The following is a 20,368-nucleotide window of genomic DNA, read 5'->3' on the forward strand; positions in this document are numbered from 1 at the left end:
TTTTTGGTTTCTTTACTAAAAGTTTTTCTTTTTTTTGAATGAATGAAGATTGATTGATTGATTGATGATGCATTTATTTTTCGTGGGCAGAATAGAATTGATGCCGGTCGAAATCGATTTGAAAATCGAAAATGGAAAGAAAAAAGACCAAACAACCAACCAAGCAAAGAGAGAGAAATTCATTTTCTTTTTTTTTTCTTCGAAGATCAGATTTTGAATGCCGGGAATTTGATGGATATTTATTTATTTCCCGTTATTTTCTGTTGGTGTTAGGATTGTTATTCGATTTCCATTTTGCATCATTTTAAACCAGTATGGTTCGAGTGGATTCAAAATAGAAAATGAATGAATGTTTTGACATTTATCATCATCAGTAGTCTTCCCTTTGAATGATGAATAAGTTTAAAATTTCATTAAATTCTGCATACAACAAACAAACAAACAAAACGAAAAAAAAATCGATTATTTCAGCAATCAAAAGAAATTTTTCGACAATTAAAAAAAAATTCATTGAAAATTCATTATCATCATTGAAATGAAAAACAAATGAAAAAACAAAAACAAAAACAAAATCATAAAATGACGTAATCATCATCGAATTGATGATGTTTTCTGATCAAATAAATCAGTTTTCCCTCCATTATGTGGATTCTATTTTGTTCCACTAATAATAATATTCCTATTGAATTCAATTCGGGTATTTTTTTCCCGTCTTTTTTGGTTCGTTTGATTCTTTTTTTTTATTTTGTTTCTAGATTTCATCCAGTTGATGATGTCTCCATTTTGTTTTCTATTTTCTATTTTGATATTTTCCATTTTCTGTTTGAATGATTTTTTGAACAACAACAACATTGTTATAATTTGGTTGTTTCGGTTGTTTGTTTCCATTATAACCGACCAGAAAAAACAACAATTTTTTTTTTGTTTTGTTTCAAAAAAAAAAAAAATTATTACAATTCCCACATCATCATCATGACAAGACATATCGTTTGTTTGTTTGTACAAAAACTACATAGAAAAACAACAAAACAAAATACTTTTTCCAAACAGAAAAACGATATAACAAAATAATAATAATATGGCCATGCGAAAATGGATTCAATTTTTATAATGAAAATCATCAACTTTTTCGGTTATTTTGTTTTTGTCATTTGTTTGAATGGATTTTCTCCTTCTTCTTCTTCTTCTTCTTCTTGTTGTCATTGAAGCAATGGCCAAAACGAAAAAAAATCAAACTAATTCAACCATAAATCAATCCGTTTTTTTTGTTTTGTTTCTTTTCATCCATTTTTTTCGGATGTTACTGTCCAAAAAAAACGAGAATAACATTGAATACAATGAACAACAAGCAAAATTCTGATGAAAAATTTTGGGGAATCAAATCATTTCTTCAACTTAATGAATCTGGATGGTCAGGAATCTGAGCAAAAAGAACTCATTTTATATTCCATTTTTTTTTTGTTTGTTTGAAAATTCAAATTGAAATTCATTTCTTTCAAAAGAAATTTCTTGTAATTTAATCCTGTATTATATATTGAATGTCATGGTGATGAACAACGAACGAACAAATGAATAGGAAAAAAAGAAGAATTTTTTCCTGGAAAAAAAAACTTTATTGCAGTATAAGAATTCTCAACACACACACACACACAGAATTTGAAATGGAACAAAAAAAAAATCTTCAATGATCAAATATCCACCCACGTACCATTCAAATAACAATGTTTGATTCAAACTTTTCAAACTGATTATGATTATTCTTCTTCGTCTCTCTCTCTCTCTCTCTCTCTCTCTCTCTCTCTCTCTCTCTCTCTCTCTCTCTCTCTGAAACATCAAATCTTTTTGCTGACCATATCACATCTTTTATGTTTTTTTTTTTGGTAAAAAAATCCGTAAAACATTACGGTATTTTCATATATCCATGTCCATGAATGTAATTTTTATAAATATTCAAAATATGATTGAAAATCTATTATATCAATGTTTGTAATCAACATTTTAACACCATAAAAACCCAGAAAAAACGAGAAAATATTCAAGGATGAAATGGCAGAAAAAAAATTGCAAATTCAACAATTTTTTTCCATACATTCATTTTTGATTGTCGACATTTTTCATTCATTTTTTGTTTTCTCAGTTTGTTTCATTGGAAAAATAGAGAATCATAAAATGTTCATGATTTATATTTTTCTAGAAAATGGTTGTTTTTTTTTGTTCCCCTTACCAAAAAGAAAAAGAAGTTGAGATTTATCGATTGTCAAGAAAAAGAGAAACAAAACAAAAAAAAATCCCAAAATAGACATTCTAAAACGCCAAATATCCATCATCATCATCATCATTGCCATCATCATCGTCGTCGACTATTTTGCGGCATTTTCTTTCGTTTACAATGGCCATTTTGGAAACAAAATGGCAATTTGTTTCTTTGGGTTTACTGGACACACACACACAATTCATTCTTTTTTTACTTTTTTTTTTTGTCAAGCAAAACGAAGCGAAACAAGAAAAAAAAACCCAATTCAATCCAAATCGACAATTTGATGACGACAAATTGGTTGTTGTGTGTGTGATACACACCAGATTCGGAGAAAATGAAAAAACATATAAAAAAAATAAACTAGAAAAAAAATTTCAACAGCAACATCCAATATTAGATACAATATATCATTTGGAAAAAAAGAAGGAATTTGACATGGCTTGATTTCACATTCGGAAAACTCGAAATGGCACAATTTAGCAAAACATTCAAATATCATCATTAACAACAAGGGCCGAAAAAAATGGAATAAAACAAAATTCTCGGCTATTATAACCGAACCAAGTAGAAATAGAACAAGGTTCCATGGAAAACCAGAATAATTTTTGGTCAACCTAAGCAATATTTTTAAGGGCCTGTTTCTGCTTTCGTATATTTTCATTGTTGTTGTTGTTGTTGATTAATATATGCCTATTTGGCTGATTTCTTTGCTTCAAATCTCTTGACTTTTTCCTATTTTGTTGTTGTTGTTGCTTTTAACAAAAAATGAATGTAACTTATCACGTATCTATCGGTACGTTAGGTTAGTTAGTTAGTTTCAGACAATCATTTTTCATGTTTGTTTTTTTGGACCTGGAAATTTTTTTTTCTCGTTTCGCTTTTCTTTAGCATCATCAAAAATTATTGTGAGTGTGTCCAGGTCGAGAAAAAAACGAAAGAAATTCATACGATAAGTGAAACCACTATACTAGAGAAGAAGAAGAAGAAAAAACTAAAAACTAGAGCAAGCAAATTAAAGTAAAGTGGATTCGGGCAAATTCTTGAATCGATTTTTCTTTTCTTTTCGCTCTGTTCTAAAGTAAATTTTTTTCTGTTTCTGGTTTTTCTGTTTGTAATTCAATTTGAAAGAAATTGTGAGAGATGTATGTCTGTATGAGAAATGAAGAGAAAAAAAAATCCATATCTTCATCGATTCTTAAACAAAATTTGATTTCGGTTTCAGTTTTTTGGCTTTTGGTGAAAAGAAACACAAGTGGAAATCTTTACGAAAAAATTTTACCCAAAAACATTTCAAAAGATCTCAAGATACACTCAATGATGATGATGATTTTGAAGTGAAAAAAATTCAATTTTAATGGATACCCAAAAAAAAAAACAAGAAAAAAAGAAGAAAATTTTTGTCAATTTGACCACCAGCAATGTTTTTTTTTTTTTTGCTAATGATTTCAATTTTTTTTAGATGACCATTGGATTTTGTTGCCAACCATTGAAATAAAAATATCATCATTATTTCAGATGAATTTAGCAGTGTTTTTTTCTCGCTCGCTTGGCTTGGAAGATAATGATGATGATGATATGGAAAGGAAATGATATATCCAACCACTATACTGTCGATTTGATTCGTGCGATCAATTCTATTTTTTTCGTTGTCCTTTTTCTTAATTTGTTGTGAGAACGAAGGGAAAACAAAAAAAAAAAAAAACATTCATGTTTTTGATCATCAAGATTGATCAATTTCGATTGAACAAATATCGACTAATACTACAAACAACGACTACAATAACAATATAAAATGATTTAATAATGGATAATGATTATTGTGAAAATAGGGAGAGAGAATTTCTATTTCTTAGAAATAGAAACGATTCTGGATTCTGGATTCTGGTTTTTTTTGAATTACATTAATGTTTTGTTTTTTTTTGTTTTTCTTCAGGAATATTAAGAAATGTTTCAAATTAATCGATAACTATTCATTTCTCATCATCAAATATAAATTCAAATTTTCAAATGAATTTTTCATTTGAAACACAGATTTTTCACTTTATTTTTCAAAAAATTCATCATCATAATTATTATTCACTTTTGAAATTGAAAAAAATAAAGTAAAGGAAAGAATAACTTTATGAGAAAATAATTATTTCTTTCTTTCGGAAGGAAAAAATGAAAAAAAAATGAAAAATACGTGATGAAATGTTGGCTTCACTGTCATAAATTTATTTATTTATTTATTTATTTTTTCCATCATCATCAACATTGCTTTATGGAAGAAAAATTTTTCATTTTCATTTTCTTCTCCGCCATCATCAACATCATTTTTGTATAGAAAAAAAAATTGTTCCAAGACACATCCTGTGTTTAGAGTTATTAAAGAATGGTTTCACACCAACAACAACAAAGCAGCAAGTTTATTTTGCTTTTCATCTTCTCACTATAAACATTGAATGATGATGTTGGTGAAAAAAAAGGTCCAACCAAACAAACAACGAAACGAAGCAAGAAAAGAAAAACAAACATAAACGATGATGATGATGATCAAATAGAGCGAAAGAGAACGAGAGAAAGTGCGAAATAAAAAAAAAAAGAATGGAGAAAAATAGACCAGGCAGAATGACGAGATATGAATCTTTTAAAAAAAAAAAAAATAACAGCGGAAATTAGTTAGTAAAATATAGAAAATAAAGAAATATCCCAAACAACAACAACCATAGTCCAAGGGAATTGACTTCTTTTTGTTGTTGTTGTTGAATGAAATGAATGATAGCAACAACAACAACAATGTGATATAATAATAACAAACAAAAACAACAACAACAACAACGGCCAAACAACAAAAATCAAGATTCAAGAATCAAGAATCAAGAATCAAGATTTTACCATTACTCTGGATTATTATCATCATTATCATCATGATACATTTTTTATGGTCAAAAAAAAGAAGAAAATTATCCAAAGTAAAGAAAATGAAAACAGATTCTATTTTAACATCATCATCATCATCATCATCATCATCAGATTACTTATTAATCATTCATTCAGTTTTTTTGTTGTTTTTGTTTGTTTGTTTATGATTGGAAAAATGGATGGATGGATGGCCAATTTTTATGATTAAACCATAGGGAATGACTATGATGATGATACAAGTTAATAAAATGAAAATGAAAATCAAGATTTTCTTTTTTTTCTTGGTTTTGGTTTGCTAGATTCGATAATATCAATGATGATGATGATGATTAAATAAAACTGAAAAAAAGAATCGATATTGTCATGGAAACACATCAACCCAACAACTACAACAACAACAACAACAATAAGATTAAGCTTTTTAACCTCGTTTAATGTCAATGTGTGTGTGTGTGTGTTTGCGGGATGGATGGATGGGTGAAAATAGCCTGACAATGAACAAAGCAACAAACAAGACAAGACAACAATAAGATTGTGTCACCGAGATCCGGTTTTTTTTCATTGGCAACATTTAGCCAATGAACAACATAATGAACAAAAAAAAAGTCAGAATAGAAACTTTTTTTTTCACAATGAATTCTAAACGAAGGAAAAAGAATAGAGAAAGAATAATGATGATAATGATAATGTGTAAGTGATGGATTGTTTCGTTTTTGAAACCCGGAAACAAAGAAAGAAAGAAAGAAAGCAGTCATCATCATCATGAAGGGCAAATTCAAGAAAAAAGAAAGGAAAAAAGAACCAAACGAACATTGAAATAGAACCAAAAGAAAGAAAAGAAGAAGAAAAATGAATGAATCCAATTCTGTCATCGATGATTATCATCATCATCATCATGATAATGATGATTTCTTTTTCTCTCGTTTCTCCCTCGTTCGAAGAACAAAATTCTGCGAAAAAAATATAAGCTTTTAAATGAATAATCCATTTATTCAATTCTGTTTCGAAGGGGCCATTCACAAAGATTCATTGCAGAATATGAATCTAATAAATATCGACAAATACAGGGCGTTTGATAAGTCCCTGATGAGTTTTTTTTCGATCTCATTCAAAAACTATAAGGATATAAGATATGATGTTTATGATGAATTTATAGGGAATTTATTAAGGTTTTTTGAGTTATCATCAAAATTTTCCATCAATGATACTTTTGATGAAAAACGATTTTTCCGAATCAATGTCTAAAATTTTCATCAACGCAATGGCATTTTCTCTATGGAGGCATAGCCATACTTTCCAATGGAGAGTATGCTATGATCGCGTTCGAATTTCTGTTATGTTGTTGAGCTAAGTGAAAATTGTGTTGAATGACCAAAATTGTGATTTTTTCTGAATTCATGGATCATCCCGAAGAATCATAACTTGGAAAATCAAAATTACCAACTTAACAAAAAAAAAAAAAATTATCAATACCATATTATCGTCATCCATTTTTTAAAGTAATCTTGTCATTGTTGTTTTATTGTCGTTATCATATCATTGTTATTTTTTGTTATAACCATATCATTGTTATCTTTTTCTTATTATCATATTATTGTTATCCCCTTCTTCATTATTCATATTTTAATTTTTATAAGAAAATGTTCGTAAACCGGTCGGTGTTTGCTTTCGAGCCAAAGAATCTTTTGCTTGCTTAATTGATACCATTCTGTGGTAGATGGTTAGATTGTTGTTTTAAATAATTTGGATTTGTCAAGTGATGATTCTTCTGGATGTTTGGCCGATTCAGAAAAAATTGAAGTTTTGCACATTCAAAATAATTCTCACTTTGCTTAACAATTTAGCACACATTGGAGTTGTGCTAATGTATGGCTATTGCCTCCATAGAGAAAATGCCATTACCTTGATGAAAATTTTAAACATTGATAGAATTACCAAGTGATGATTCCCGACAGGTTAGGTTAGTAATTTGAGTTTGTTCAAATGATTCTGGTCATTTTAGGTCAGTCAATTGGGATATGTCAAATAATGATTTGTAAAGGTTAGTGATTTGACTTTGCCAAGTGATGATCCTGGTTAGGTTAAGTTGATAATTTTGATTTTCCAAGTTATGATTCATGAATTCAGAAAAAATCAGAATTTTGGTCATTCAACAGAATCCAGAAGAATCATCACTTGACAAATCCAAATTACTAACCTAACATGACCAGAATAATCAGACCGATCGGTTTAAGAAATTTTTTCTTATAAAAATTAAAATATGAATAATGAAGAAGGGGATAACAATGATATGGTTATAACAAAAAATAACAATGATATGATAACGACAATAAAACAACAATGACAAGATTACTTTAAAAAATGGATGACGATAATATGGTATTGATAATTTTTTTTTTTTTTTTGTTAAGTTGGTAATTTTGATTTTCCAAGTTATGATTCTTCGGGATGATCCATGAATTCAGAAAAAATCACAATTTTGGTCATTCAACACAATTTTCACTTAGCTCAACAACATAACAGAAATTCGAACGCGATCATAGCATACTCTCCATTGGAAAGTATGGCTATGCCTCCATAGAGAAAATGCCATTGCGTTGATGAAAATTTTAGACATTGATTCGGAAAAAATCGTTTTTCTTCAAAAGTATCATTGATGGAAAATTTTGATGATAACTCAAAAAAACCTTAATAAATTCCCTATAAATTCATCATAAACATCATATCTTATATCCTTATAGTTTTTGAATGAGATCGAAAAAAAACTCATCAGGGACTTATCAAACGCCCTGTATATCGATAATGACAGTGCGAGAAATGAAATGAAAACTATATCGACTTGATATATATCAAATCAACTCAATCTATTGGGTAGAAATATAGCGAAAGAAAATGTATTAAGTTTGACAAAGCAAGAATGATGATAATGATGTCATTTTGGATCATCATCATCATCATCATTGATGCAGTGTCAACTTTTTGTTTTCCATTATAATTCTCGAGGTTACAAGCAAAAGAAAACGACAAAATATTCATATAGAAATTATTATTATTATTATTGGTCATCAATAACAAAAAAAATTGATTCATTTATGATTGAAAATCTCCATCGCTAATTTGACAACAGTGAAAAAAGAGAAAATGTCAAAATTGGATAGAAATTCTTCAATTCTACAGAATGATGATGACAACGAATTGATAATAAGTATTATAATAATAATGATGTTGTGAAAATGGAAAACAAAATGATGAAATGAAATGAATTATCGAACAGAGAAACAGAATCAGAAAAAAAAGAATCTTCTGCATTGTTTTTTTGGCACTTTTTTCATTTCATTTTTCGCTTTTGTCAATCATCATCATTGATTAGTAAACGCAAAAGAAAAAAAACATTTTGAAGATGAGAATGGGAGAGAGAGACAAACTAGGAATCACACACACACATTTGTATTCTCATAATTAAATTAGATCAGAATGATGCGAACTAAACGAACGAAACGAATGAAAAATACAAATTCTTGTTTCACAATTCTCATTATTGTATTTCCAATTGAATTGCGCGGGCGTTATGAAGAGAGAGAGCGAGAAAGAGAAAACTTTATAAGAAAAAAAAAGTATTGATAGCATCCTTACCAACAAGAAATTATTATTATTATAAGAAAATGAATTAGAAATTTGCTTTCTTTCTTTTCTTTTCATTTCTTTTTGCTTCTTATTATTATTATTATTTCTCATTACATTTCGATTGCAATGTTTTCAATCAGTGTGTGTGTGGGACTTGAAGAATTCATTTCAGGCCACGTTCATTTCATTCATTCATTCATTCAATTCATGTACATTCTATATTCACATGGCGTCAAGTTTTCGTTTTAGTTTTTTCACATTTCTCATTGACTTTTTTTTCGTTTCTTTTGTGCAAAAAGTAATGTGATGTGTGTGTTTGTGATTCACATGAATGAAATTCAATGATTTCATTTCCTTTTCTGTTTTTCCTAAGTTGTCACAAGTTTCTCTCTCTCTCACTCATTCACTAAAATTGTTCCAGAAGCCAGAAAAATAAGTTCAATAAGGACAATGACAACCAAAAAATAAAAACATTATAAAAATGCTCATCAACTTGCAATCACAATTTTGAAGAAAATAAGTTTATTTTCAAAAGAATTGATGATGATGATGAGATTTTTATTCGTTTGTTTTCGTTTTTGATGATATTTGATAATGAAAAACTGAATGAATAAATCTTTGAAAAACACAAAAAATTTTATCAATGAAAAATTTTCAATTTCCCCTTTAATTTTACAATTTGTAAATTGCAAATATCCGTAGAAAAACGCTGAACAAGTTGAACAAAAATTTGATTGATTTTCATGATTGAAAATCATGAAAAATTCAATTTGCCATTTCCCACTGTTTGATTTTTTGTTTGTTTCGTTTGTTTCTGTCATTTCCTTCATCACCATTGATATATTTTTGTTTTTTCAAACAAACAAACAAACAAAAAAACATTGAATATAATGAAAATAAAATTCGTTGAATGCAATTTGATAACTTGTTAAAAAAATTTATAATAATAATGATGTGTTGTTGTTGTTTATGGAAAAATAATCATTCACACTTCATTCATTTTCATCAAATTGCTCACATACACACACAGTATGTACCTAGAATTTTAAATTTTTTGAATTCTGCATGGCCAGAATCTGCATATACATTCATTTCAATTTCAATTTCTGGCTTCTGGCTGTGTTCAATTTACCATTTCCCTTTCATTTCATTTCAATTCAATCAAAAGAATTCAACAGAATTTATTCGGCCGTATACAAAAATTTTTTTCTCTTCAGCAATGATGAAAGTCATAGAGAATTTTTTTTCAATGTTTCAAAATGAAATTTTCTATTCATTTTCGTTCACAGTTTTTTTTTTTTTTTTTTTTTTTTTTTTTTTTTTTTTTTTTTTTTGGTTGAGTAGAGGAAGAGAGAAAAATTATTTTAATTTGAAAGTCTGAATGGTGGAAAACCTTGATATTTTATTTTTCGAGGCGAAAATGAAATTTTTCGAAATTATTTTATTCAATTTTAATTTTGTTTTTTTTCTCTTTCCAGCTATGTTTGGATATAGAACAAAAAAATCTTCTGCTGGATTGAAATCTCTAGCGAATAACGAAAATTGCATACACCTAAATAATAATTTTAAAAACAACAACGATTCACTTGAATATTAACGGATAACAAAAACAACAACAAGCAAAGTAAAGTTTCAAATTTCGCTAGAATAGGAAAAAACAAGATGTGCTTCTGGCAAGGCTCCAGAACCAGACAAAAAAACACTCAAACAGACAGCAAAATTTTGCTGACTAAAGGTAGTTTGAGAAAGAAATTCAAACTTTTTCTGAAAAGAAAGATAAAAAAAATGAAAAGATAAACGACAATTCAAGATAAAAGACAATTTCCTCTGTGTGTTTGGAAGAAATTGTTATCCATGAAAAACAAAAAACAACAAAAGCAAATACAAAACATCATTCCCTTGCAGCAGCTAAGCTTAACATCAATTTTTTGCATTGTAAATATTCATTTATTTCATTTCATTTTCAATGAAATTCAAAAAAAAAATTATCCAGAATTGCTTCAGCCAGATTATTTGAGATTATTTGATGATGATGATGATGAAACTTTTATCCCTTTTTATTTCATTTTTATGGATGCTTATTATCAAATGAAAATCATTTTCATTTTCATGGAACAATAATTCTACATTGTTGTTGTTGTTGTTGTTGTTGTTGATACTGAACATAACATTTGAAATTTTTTTTTTCACGCCTACGTGCTTTATTTGATCCATTCAATTCAATTCAATTCATTTTTAACCCGTTCAACATACACACACACACACAACGCATCCATTAAAATGTAATGAAATTCTTTTATTCATTGCACTTCTTCTTGCACACACACACACACACACATATATAATGATGGTACACTGCTTTTTTGGATACTAACTGATGCAGAATTTTTCTTCTTTCGATGAAAATTCTTCACTATGAAAGGTGGTGGGTGAAAGAAAAAAAGAAGAGTAAAAAGAGATTCCAGACGATCATCAGAATTTCAAATGATCATCATCGTTTGATGGATTGAATTATATTGATCGTTTCTTTTTTTTGAAATTTTCTTTTTTACAGAATTTTGAAGAAAAATGAATGAATATAGAAAAACATGTAAGGGCGACAATGTCATTAAATGGAGATTAGATTAGATTTTTTCGTTTCGATCACTATCTATCTATTACTCATATAAAGTGGATTCCAGGGAAAAAGTATGGAATGGAGAGTGAGTGAAAGTGAGTGAGTGAAAAATTTTACATATCGATATGGAATTGGATTTTTTTCTTTCTCAACCAAGAAAAAAAGATGTTTTCATCAGCCAAATTTAGGCAATCAGCTTTTTCAACAACAACAACAGAAGCAGGATGGAAAAAAGATGCTTACATCAACACACACACATATCAATAAGCTTAAACTGATATGACAAAAATATTCCCCCGAAAAAAAACATCTTCATATTCATCTCCCAATCAAAGTAACGAAAATACAAACGTGAAAGGCTTTCCTTTGAAAATTTTAAGCTTAATTTCGAAAGAAAAAAAAACATTTTTCATTTTCGATAAACGAAAACGAAAACGAAAACGTTAAACGATCAATAGATTCCAAAGGATAAAGACAGTTTTTTTTTATTTTCAGTTAAATAATCCGCTTAATTTTGTTGTTGTTGTTGTTTGATGTTATTTGGGGTTAGATTGTGTTTAAATTCATTGGAAAAAATCCAAACCAAACCATATAGAAAAAAAGATTGAAATATTATCCCACACACGATTATTATTAGATTTTATGAATAATGTTCAGTGATAAAGACATCAATCAGCAGCAACATTGAATCAAATATCGATCAATTGCTTATGGCAAAAAAAAATTTCGATTAAAATTCAATAGCCATTGGCTGCTTACTACGCACAGAATATTCCGCCATTGATTATCATTTCAAAAAAAAAAGTTTAACTAATCATAGAATAACAGTGAACCGTTAAAATAATGAGCTTTTTTTGTTTGTTTGTATCCAAAAAATACGATGGAACCATTCAGCCATCCATCCATTCAACCTACACACTACGTTACTATCATCATCATGGATTTTTGATTAAATTATTTTGAATATCCAATCATAGATCCCATAGAAAAACCCTCCAATGACAAAGTTAATGTCATTCAAAAAGAAGAAGAAGAAGAAAAAGTTTGTTCAAAATTCTCTTTTTTAAACAAACTTTTTTGTTTTTCCCTTTGCATGTGACAGATATTATATCTAAATATAATTTACTGTTGTTTGTTAACCAGGAAAAACCAATATAGTTTTTAAACCAGAATAACTTTATTTATGAAAATTTATGGATCATCATCATCATCATCATCAGTGTTATAATTGATTTCGAAAAACAAATATGGGACACATATGGATACTACACCATAAGTGACATACACCCCCAAAACAAATATGATGATGGTGGTTTGTTGTTTTGAAACACACACAACTTTTATGATCATATATGAAAACCACAAAGTAAATCATCATCATCATCATCAATTTGTTGGAACTAATATTGAATGATGGATATATTTTTTTTCAGGAACAATTTTTGTATCACTAGATTAGTTTTCTCTTTCTTTTGGAGAAAACAAAAAATTTATCGTTTTTTTGTTGTTGTTATTCACATTACACATGTTTTTGTTTTTTCCTTATTATTATTATTATTGGTGGATCATCATCCAGAAACACAGGGGGGGAAAAAATAGTGGAAAATAAATTTTGACAATTTTTTTTTTGTTAACCATAAAATGGCCATTTGAAATTCTCATTACCAAAAAAATATAAGGGTCATAAATTTTCTATGGTTATTATTGGTTGGTCATTTATTTTCGTTGTTTCCATATTCTTTTTTCTCCCCTTCCCCCTTGTATTTCTATTGTTTCAACTTTGACATTTTTCCATTTGTTTCGCTCATGTTAATCTATATTCGAGAATATTATACAGGAAACCGAAAATACGCCTTCTTTTTTTCTGGTTGACAACCAGAGAAAATATATAATGAGAATGAAAATCAATCTTTGAAATTATACAAAACAACAACAACAGTCGACAAAAAAAAAGCCATAAATTCTTGTTTGGCTGTTTTGTCAGAATTATTAATTCGATGGATTTATATTTTCATATTTTTTTTTGGAAAACAAAAGAAGAAGAAAAATATATGAATGAATTTAGAATTGTAAAAGGTCAAACTTGAAATGAAAAAACGAATGGCTTCAGCACATTCAGCAGAAAAAAAAACATTTTTTCCATTGAAAAAAATGAAACAAAACTCCATATGGTTTACAATTCGTAATGAATCCCCAGAAAAAAAACGAAACATTAATATTGTAATGATGATGGTGGTGATGATAAGAAAAGAAAAATAGAGCAAAAGAATCGATGATTACTTTAATGGAGCTGCCAATACGAGAGAGTGAGTGAGAAAGAGAGAAAGAATAATCGAAAATAATACAATTTCACACATTTGGTATACGACAGAAAACAAAACAAAACAAAACAAAAAAACAGAATCAAAGAATTTGCAAAGAATAAAGTCATTGAAACGTAAAGGGGATTATTGTGTGTGTGTGTGTGGATTCTTAATATATCACACACATTCTACATACACACACAATGACCGGTGGCCATTATTTATTAGTTTTTCTGTTGTTGTTGTTGTTGTTTCTTGTTTCATATTCTTTATATTCTTGATTACCATTCATATCTAATAATGATGATGGTAACAACAACAACAACAAAAATAACGAAATAAAAAAATACCCAAAATCAAAATAAGAAATAAATAAAGAGATTTACGATTCTTATTCTTATTCTCATTTTTTTTGTTGTTGGTTGGCTACCAAGAATAATATAATTACTATTTTGTCATATGAAAAATTTTATTCTTTATCAATGAATTTCGCTGTTGTTGTTGTTGCTGTTTTTTTCCATTGAATTTTAGATTCAAAACAGAATATTCTTGGGTATTTTTTTTTCTGCAAATAGTATTATTATTATTATTGACTAAGGAACAGTGTGAATCGATCAATAGACATCATTCATTTATTCATTCATTCAAAACTAAATAACAATAACATCAATGTTGATGATGATGATGGTCAGTTTATATGTGGTCATCATCATCATCATCATAAGTCGTCAAACACACGATAAGAAAACAAACAAAACAAAACAAAAAAAAAACAAATAACCAAAATATAAACTAAAGAAGAAAACTTCAAGCCGAAGCTTAATCAACAACAACAACAACAGCAAAAATGCTATTTCGAATATACAAACCGATAAAAACAAATGAAAGAAAAACAGAATTGATGATTAGTTAAAACGAAAAGAACTAAGACAAACATGGACAACCAAAGATGATGTAATCAAAAAAAAACGAAAGAAAACGAAAAGGCAAACATCATTGTTTTATGTTGGTTCTTACTGAAGAAAAATGCATTAGAAAAATAACATTGTATAGATTCTTTGTTTGGTTTGATTGGTATGTTTGGTTTGGTTTGTTTGTTTGGTTTGTGTGCAAAGTGTTCTTCTTCTTTTTTTTTGCAAAGTTGATTAAATTAATCAATCAATTGATATCAAATTCAAATGATGAATAACAATTGATCATCAATAATTGATTTTATATAATCAAAAAGATGAAATTTTCTAGGATTTTCATCGCTTTTCAATGATGATGATATCCAATGTTAAGCAACTAAGCAACTAACTGCAAGAATATTTAATTAATTTTGAGCACAAAGAAATATGACACAAAATACGCAATACGAGGAAATAAAAATGTAATTTTTGCACTTTTCCTTAGATAAACACACACACACACACACACATGACAGACAAAGTTGAGCATCAACAATAACAACAACAACAAGAAAATAAATCTTAAGTAAATATTTGGTCATCAATATGACAAAATTATTATTATTTTTTTTCGATATTTATGATTGTTATATATGTGTGTTTGTGTGGGTGTTTATAGCCATGTTTGATGATAATAATAATATGCATAGAATGTCTCTCTCTCTACTGAATATTCTTGCAGTATAATCTTAAAAAAGAGATTTCTTAACGACCGAACAAACATTCCAAGTCATTCAAATTTCAATATATATTCAATATATCAAACGATTGTCTGTCTGTCTATATGTTGTCATCAAGTATGCTTTTTTATTATGATTATTATATGATGGACATTTTTTATAAAAAGATCAATTTATTGTGTCTATGGATGGATGGCATAGATTATTCATTCATTTCATTCATATATGAATTTATTCAAACAACAAACAAACAACAGAAAAATGGAAAAGAGAAAGTGAGAAAGAGAAGGGAAAAAAATTTTCTTTAATAAGATAAGCATCATCATCTTAAGACGAAGAAGAGCAAGAATATTCTAAAATAATAATGAAAAGAATATATTTTTTTTCCATTGATTCTTGCTATATTCTACATATTATTCTACATATGACTTGATCAAAAGATAATGACATTTTTAGTTGTATATAAAGATCACGTATTCAATTTTCAATTTGACATATCGATCTATTTATTTATCTATGGAATATATTAAGAAACAGGAAAAAAATTATTCATTTCGTTCACATATTCTGTATCCAACACAACAAACACCAAAAACAGTAAAAGTAAAGTCATTTTATATAAATGATGACAACAACAACAACAACAATCAAGACAGAAAATTGAAAATTTCTTTTAAAAAAAATTCTTTAAAGAATTCTTTAAACATTGAATCATCGTGTGCCTATAGGGCTTGAATTTCATCAACAACAACAACAATTTCAAGACAAATAAATTTTCTGTTTGTTTGTTTCTAGTTTTTTATTTCTTTCCTTTTTCTCTACAGTCATGTTCCTAGAAAAATGATGAAATTCTAGCTTGTCAAAAAATGTTATTCCACAAGAATTAACATAGTGTGAAAAGAAAGAGAACAAAACACTGTAATAATTTGGATTCTTAAGCAATAGGAAAAATGAAGAACGAACAACAACTTACCCGAAAATGTTGTCAACAAAAGTTGAATATTTAAAATATTTAGAAAAATTATTGCCCATATTTGATTGAATAAATTTTTTGTCGTTATTGTTCGTTGATTATGATTGTAGAATGATTTTGTTGTTGTTGTTGTTGTTGTTGTTAGACAAACTGCTAATGATTTATTGAATTTATGAATATCATCATCATTATTTCTGGTTGCTAAATAATGATGATTTTTAATGATTTTTGATTGTTTTTTATCAAAAAATTGTTTAAATCGTACATATTTTTTTCGATATTTTGGCCAATATTTTTGATTATTACTATTATCATCATCATGACAGATTGATGATTTAATAATGATATTCATATTGCTTTTTTCCATAATCATCATCATCATCAATATGATGATGATTTCGTTGATTCGTTGATTGATTATTGAATATGATTTTATATGTTTTATATTTTGGAAATTTCCTTCTTTACATTATAATCAATTTTACTTATTTATTTAGTTTTTGGAATGACTTCTGAATGACGAATGAAAGAAGAAAACATATTAAGAATTTCTATTTTACAAAAAAAAATTTATTCAATCAAAAAAGATTATTATGAAATTTCTGAATTGGATTTTGATTAAAGAAGAAATTATTCATTTTTGGTACTTGAAGATTTCTTTTTTTTTTTTTTGATTGAATTTCCAAATGAAAAAATGAATGTAAAGATAATTTAAGAATAATCATCATCATCATTATGAATGATCAACTTAATCAAACATCAACAAATGATGATGATGATGAACATCATCAGAAATTTTTCAACCGTAAAAGACTTTTAGATTCTTTTTTTTATTCTGAACAGAATTTTTTCGTTTTTTTTTTTTGATGAATGTTTTGGACATGACTGGAGGATGATTTTTTCTTTCGTTTGTTGGTGTCTTACACATACACACACACATAATACTTATTATTATTTTGAGAGAAATGATTATTATTCAAGAAAAAAAAAGTTGATGACGAGTAAACTTTATGTGAATGCGTGCCCGACACACACACACATCAAGAATATTCTTCTTCTTCTTCTTCTTCAGATGATGATGATGATGGAATTATTTTCTTAAGGGAATATTCCACTTTTCTTTTCTTTTTTTCCATAGGCCTATTTTCTTATTTGGTTTAATAGAATTGAGCAACTCAGAACTTGATTTTGTTATTTGATGGATGTATGATGGTAAAATTTCATTTTTTTCAAAAAAAAAAAAAAAATTATACAATGTTCTTCAATTGAATGAGGGATGACATGTTGAAAATATGTAGCACCAGAATTTTACAGAATAAAACAACAACACAATAAACAAGCAAACAAACAAACACACACACAGAATTGACACTGAACACACAGAAGAAACACAGAAGAATAAAACTTTTAACTTTTAAAATTCAAGTAGCAATAAAAAAAGCACATTGTTTTCATCAACATTGATTTGAAACGGAAATAATGAGAAAATAGAAAAAAAACAGCACAAAGAAAAAGAGAAAAAACTCATCCACGGGTAATCATTATTGACGAGAAAAAAATGACAACGGAAATGGATGCTTTCTTTTCGGGCTGGCTGTAATGATGATGATCACACACACAAACACTATTCAGATGTTGTTGTTGTTGTGTTGGTGACAATTGAAATTTAAATTTCGACGAATTGAAAAAAAATCAAACAAACATCCGATGGATACAAGGCACTTCTTTTTTGTTGCTACTTTTTGAGAGAGAAAACAGAAACAGAAAAGAACAACAGCGAAAAAAACTTTTCAATTGACATTTGTTTGTTTGTTTGTTTGTATCATTGATTCATATTGAATATCTGTAAATTATTATCATTATTATTGTTGTCGATTGGCGATCAATAGCAGCAGCAGATAACCGAATTTAAGTTTTTGGAAAAATCTGCTGTTACATAATTCATTGAACACAATCCATAGCAGTATCCTCTCTTCTTCTTCTAAATAACATAATTTTATATTCAAATTTATTCATTTCGAACAACGAACAACAACAACAAAAACGAAAAATTCTGGATGTTCCAAAAATATTTATTCTACACTATTTTGGATGCGGCAATGACGTTCATATAAATAATAATAATAATAATAATGACGACGACGAAGAAGACGGTATATATAACTATTGTGTGTGTGATGGATGCCAAAACTTTTCATTGAAAATCGATATATTGATGTGTGTGTGTTTGAGAGAAAAAACCCATAAATAAATATATGAAAATTCCCATAGAGAATCGAATTGAATAAAAGTTTCATTCAAAAAAAAACAAGTAAAAATATTCAGTTCAGTTTTTTTCAGTCACATCCAATTCTTCTTTTTCTTCTTCTTCTTTTTTCTTCTTCGTCTAAATGGAATCATAAAGTTTTTGTCTCATTTCATTTCATTTTTGCTGTTTTTGTTTTTATTTCCATTTCGAAAAAACTTTTAGAAATTGAAGAATTAATTAGCTTCCAAAAATGAATTAATGAATGTTTGTTTGTATGTTTTTTTTCATTGATTAGTTCCATTAATATTATTATGATGATTTTGGATGTTTTGGATGTCAAATTTATGGTTGTTGTTACAAGAAACGAAAAAAACAATATAAAACCAATGTTGTTGATTATGTTGTTACGAACAAACATCACCCAAACATTATTATTATTTTATTAGCATTTTTAGTGATTAAAAAAATCTACTATTATAAGGTTGAAATAGTGGATAATAATAATAAAAAATCAATCATCATTATTCAAATTGATTAACATCATCGTCACATGAAATTTGTCTTTTTTTTCGTAATTAGATTTTTGTTTCCAGTTGCTTTTAATATTCATTTTAAACAACATTGAAAAAAAATGATGGCAGAATCACGTGAGAAAATAAAAAACATTCTTGTCCAAAAAAATGACTATTTTAACTTTGTTTTATATTCCGTCATAATATTCGATTCTATTTCAACACACAATTATCATCCAGTTTTGATGTTAGAAAAAGAATATTCTGTATGTTTTTATTTTTTTTTGTTTGATCAATTTACAAAGTGAAAAAAAAGAAGAAGAAATTTCTATATTTTTTTTAACAACGTTTTCCACTTTATGATTTTTTCTTTCAACCAAGAAGAAAAAAAGATTTGAAACACACAAAAAACATGGATGAAACAACAACAAAAATGTCACAAACAACAGTTATTATTATTATTATTTTTTCAACAAAAAAGTCAGAATGAAAACAAAAAAAAATGACGATAGTGTCAAGTTCATAGAGAATATATTCTGTTGGATTTTCCACTATTTCAATTCCTCAACAAAACAACAACAACAACAACAACAATGTCAACATCAAGGATCATCATCATCCAAATCGTTAGAAATAGAAAAATTTTCACCAAAAACAAAAGATTTTTTTTTTTTAAAAAGTTGACACACAGAATGAAGAATGGTTTATTTTTTCTTGGGAAAAGTTTTTATTGAGATTGATGAATTTTTTTTTGTTGCCAAATGAAAAAAAAAGTATAAAAATTTTCAAATGATTAAATGAAAACAGATTTAGAAAAAACGATATTCAAACATCTGATGAGAAATGCAAAGAATTTTTGTTGGTGTTGTTGTTGCCACAGATTTCACCGCATTAATTTTATCGAATACAAAAAGTAGAATTCTGGACGGCAGGTAACTTGATGATGATGATGATGATGATGATGATGTGGTTGATAATATGAAGAATAAGATTCCGGACAAGAAATCACTAGTCTTTGTTTGTTTTTTTTTTCAAAAACAAAACATTGTGTCGGTTTTGGTTTGGTTTGGTTTTTTGTTTTGTTTTGTTTTGTTGTTCTTCATGTATATTCTGGTCTTGTTTGGTATGATGCTGTAATTGCCAGCTATCAAAATCATCATCGTTGTCGTTGTCGTTGTCGTCGTCGTCGTCGTCGTCGTCAACAATAATTGACATTACACAACACACATCACACACACGCACACATTGATTGTCGTCTATTTTGTTTTTAAAAAAAAAAATGATGCGCAAAAACTTGTTTTAT

At 27.7% G+C, this 20,368-nt stretch overlaps 1 protein-coding gene across 1 annotated transcript in view; it reads right to left on the minus strand.

The window, feature by feature from the left end:
• Positions 1 to 19,040, minus strand: part of LOC113799197 (protein turtle-like) — a 42,273-nt gene extending 23,233 nt beyond the window's left edge. The window contains exon 1 of the mRNA XM_075820177.1: positions 16,306 to 19,040. Within this exon, the coding sequence (XP_075676292.1) occupies positions 16,306 to 16,687 (382 nt within the window). The 5' untranslated portion in view covers positions 16,688 to 19,040. The remainder of the gene's footprint in view (positions 1 to 16,305) is intronic.
• Between the last annotated feature and the right edge of the window lie 1,328 nt (positions 19,041 to 20,368).

This window comes from Dermatophagoides pteronyssinus, unplaced genomic scaffold (assembly GCF_027571235.1).
Source record: "Dermatophagoides pteronyssinus isolate colony J.1.1.1.1 unplaced genomic scaffold, Derpt_VIB-CSIC_2022.12 sq0006, whole genome shotgun sequence".
Taxonomy (NCBI): domain Eukaryota; kingdom Metazoa; phylum Arthropoda; class Arachnida; order Sarcoptiformes; family Pyroglyphidae; genus Dermatophagoides; species Dermatophagoides pteronyssinus.